At 40.9% G+C, this 2,028-nt stretch overlaps 1 protein-coding gene across 1 annotated transcript in view; it reads left to right on the forward strand.

Moving 5' to 3' along the window:
- SMYD3 (SET and MYND domain containing 3) overlaps positions 1–2,028 on the forward strand; it is an 895,363-nt gene that overhangs the window by 808,200 nt on the left and 85,135 nt on the right. Inside the window, exon 10 of the mRNA XM_019526714.1 lies at positions 187–361. Coding sequence (XP_019382259.1) covers positions 187–361 — 175 coding nt within the window. The remainder of the gene's footprint in view (positions 1–186; positions 362–2,028) is intronic.

The following is a 2,028-nucleotide window of genomic DNA, read 5'->3' on the forward strand; positions in this document are numbered from 1 at the left end:
GTTAACTGTAAACATAATGTATTTACCTAACGTACCACTTATATTTTGAAGAAGAACTTCAAGAGTTGAAGCAGAGCCTGAAATAATGGAAGCTTTTTTATCTTAATGCCCTGCAGCTCCTGTTCCCTGCTAATAGCTTGTACTTTTGTTTGATGAAGAAGATTCCTTAACTCAGGTTAATAACAGAGTGGGAGCAAGTTCTGGTGACATGCCAGACTCTTCTAAATAACAATGCTGATTGTCTCCCAGACAAAAACATCTATCAGCTAAAACTGCTTGACTGTGCCATGGATGCCTGTATTAATCTTGGACTTTGGGAGCAAGCTTTGCATTATGGCAACAGGACACTGGAACCATACAGGTAAGATCTGTGGTGAGATTATTTTATTCAACTGGTCCATGGCGATGGTTCCCTCATTAAAGGCTAGATTGTTTTATGCTTTGGAACGTGCTTAATGAATGCTCATCATTGTTATTCCTAAAAGTATTTGGTGCATACCTTCAACCTCAGTTTCCTAGTATCCTGTGTGGGTATATGGAATAAAAATCCCTCTTTGCTTAGTCAGGAGACAAGCAAGAGAAATTTTAGTGAAAACCATAATGCCAGCTCCATTTACACACAGTAGCCCCTGCCAGTTCTTCATTCCCATCCTTTTGTCACAAAAGTTTGCTTGTTTGTAGAGTTACTCTCTCTCATCATCAGCTCACCAGTATCTTACCCAGAACAAACTTGAAGTTGATAGTGGGAAGGTGTACACATGTAGGAGGCTGAGTCAAACTGTGTCGAGTCCACTGAATGAATGCAATTAATTGTGTGTGAGGTGTGAATGAACGGAGAGTGAACAGCCTAATGTTTATTCTGTTGACATGAGGAGGCTGAAAAGGTATTTGACATTGTCTTCCTCATGATACTTGCTGCTGTGCTAGATTCTGGAGGAGTTTCTGACATCGACAGCCTTTTGTATATCAGCAAAGGTCCTGGAGGTACTGAGGTGGACTGATCTTGCTTGTTGTTCCCCTGCTGAATTTAGGTCTTTTGGCTCTGGGCCTGTTAACCTTTCCAGGAGTCACTGGAAGGCAGAATTTCTCTCTATTGGCACAGGTCCTGTTCACCATATCATTCATTCTATCAGCATAAGCTGAAAATAAGCTTCACAGTGCAGCCTCTGTTTTCTATGTTGTCTGTATCATGTGAGCATACAGTAGGAGTTGACAAAAGGCAAAACAGTGCAGGTTACTGCAAATGTGAACATCCAGTGCCTAATGCATTCTTCTTCTTCTACTGAGTAATGTCCCCTTACCATGCTGTCTGTGAATGAAGCTCAAACCATGAATTTAGATAGAACCCATCAGTGAGGTCTTCAGTTAGAAGCAAAAGATTTCACATACGTTGTGGATGATCGGAATAGCAGAGAAGTCAAGCATGTGTTACAGATATGACTTGTTACAGCAATAGAGCATGAGTGCTTTGAAATATTCCCATTCCTTAAGGGCAGAATTCATGCCATATGCATCTCACAAATCCCACTGAACCTTTCAAAATAGGCCTTAAGTGGAAATTTGGTAACACATAGGACTTGTGCCAGCCCTCTGCAGAGGGGTGAATTTCACCCCAACCCAATATTGTACCTGTTTGAATGTTCCCTTTTAAAATCCTCCCTCATGTTTTCTCTCATAACTTGCTAATACTTACCTTCAGGCCATCAACATGGAGTGGGTTTCTGCATGCATTTTGCAAAATAATGATTACAGTGAGAGAGTGTAACTATCAGTTCATTTAATAAAATTTCCCCTGCTTGTTCAGTGGTGTGTACTGTAGTTTTCAAACCATTTAATACAGTAGGATTGGGGTTTTCCCCCCACCCTTTACATTAGCCGGCAATTTTTACTGAGATGTTACTTGCATGAGAAATTTGACATCTTTTGCACCTTGAGGAAGTTGTCCGTAGTCTCTGTAGGTCCAAAAAGCATTCCCTGAAGAAGGAGATTTTCAGTTGTAGTTCTCCTCGTTTTCCCTTCAAGCCATGA

The sequence above is a fragment of the Gavialis gangeticus genome, unplaced genomic scaffold (genome assembly GCF_001723915.1).
Source record: "Gavialis gangeticus isolate Ggan-Ray unplaced genomic scaffold, GavGan_comp1, whole genome shotgun sequence".
In the NCBI taxonomy this organism is placed as follows: domain Eukaryota; kingdom Metazoa; phylum Chordata; order Crocodylia; family Gavialidae; genus Gavialis; species Gavialis gangeticus.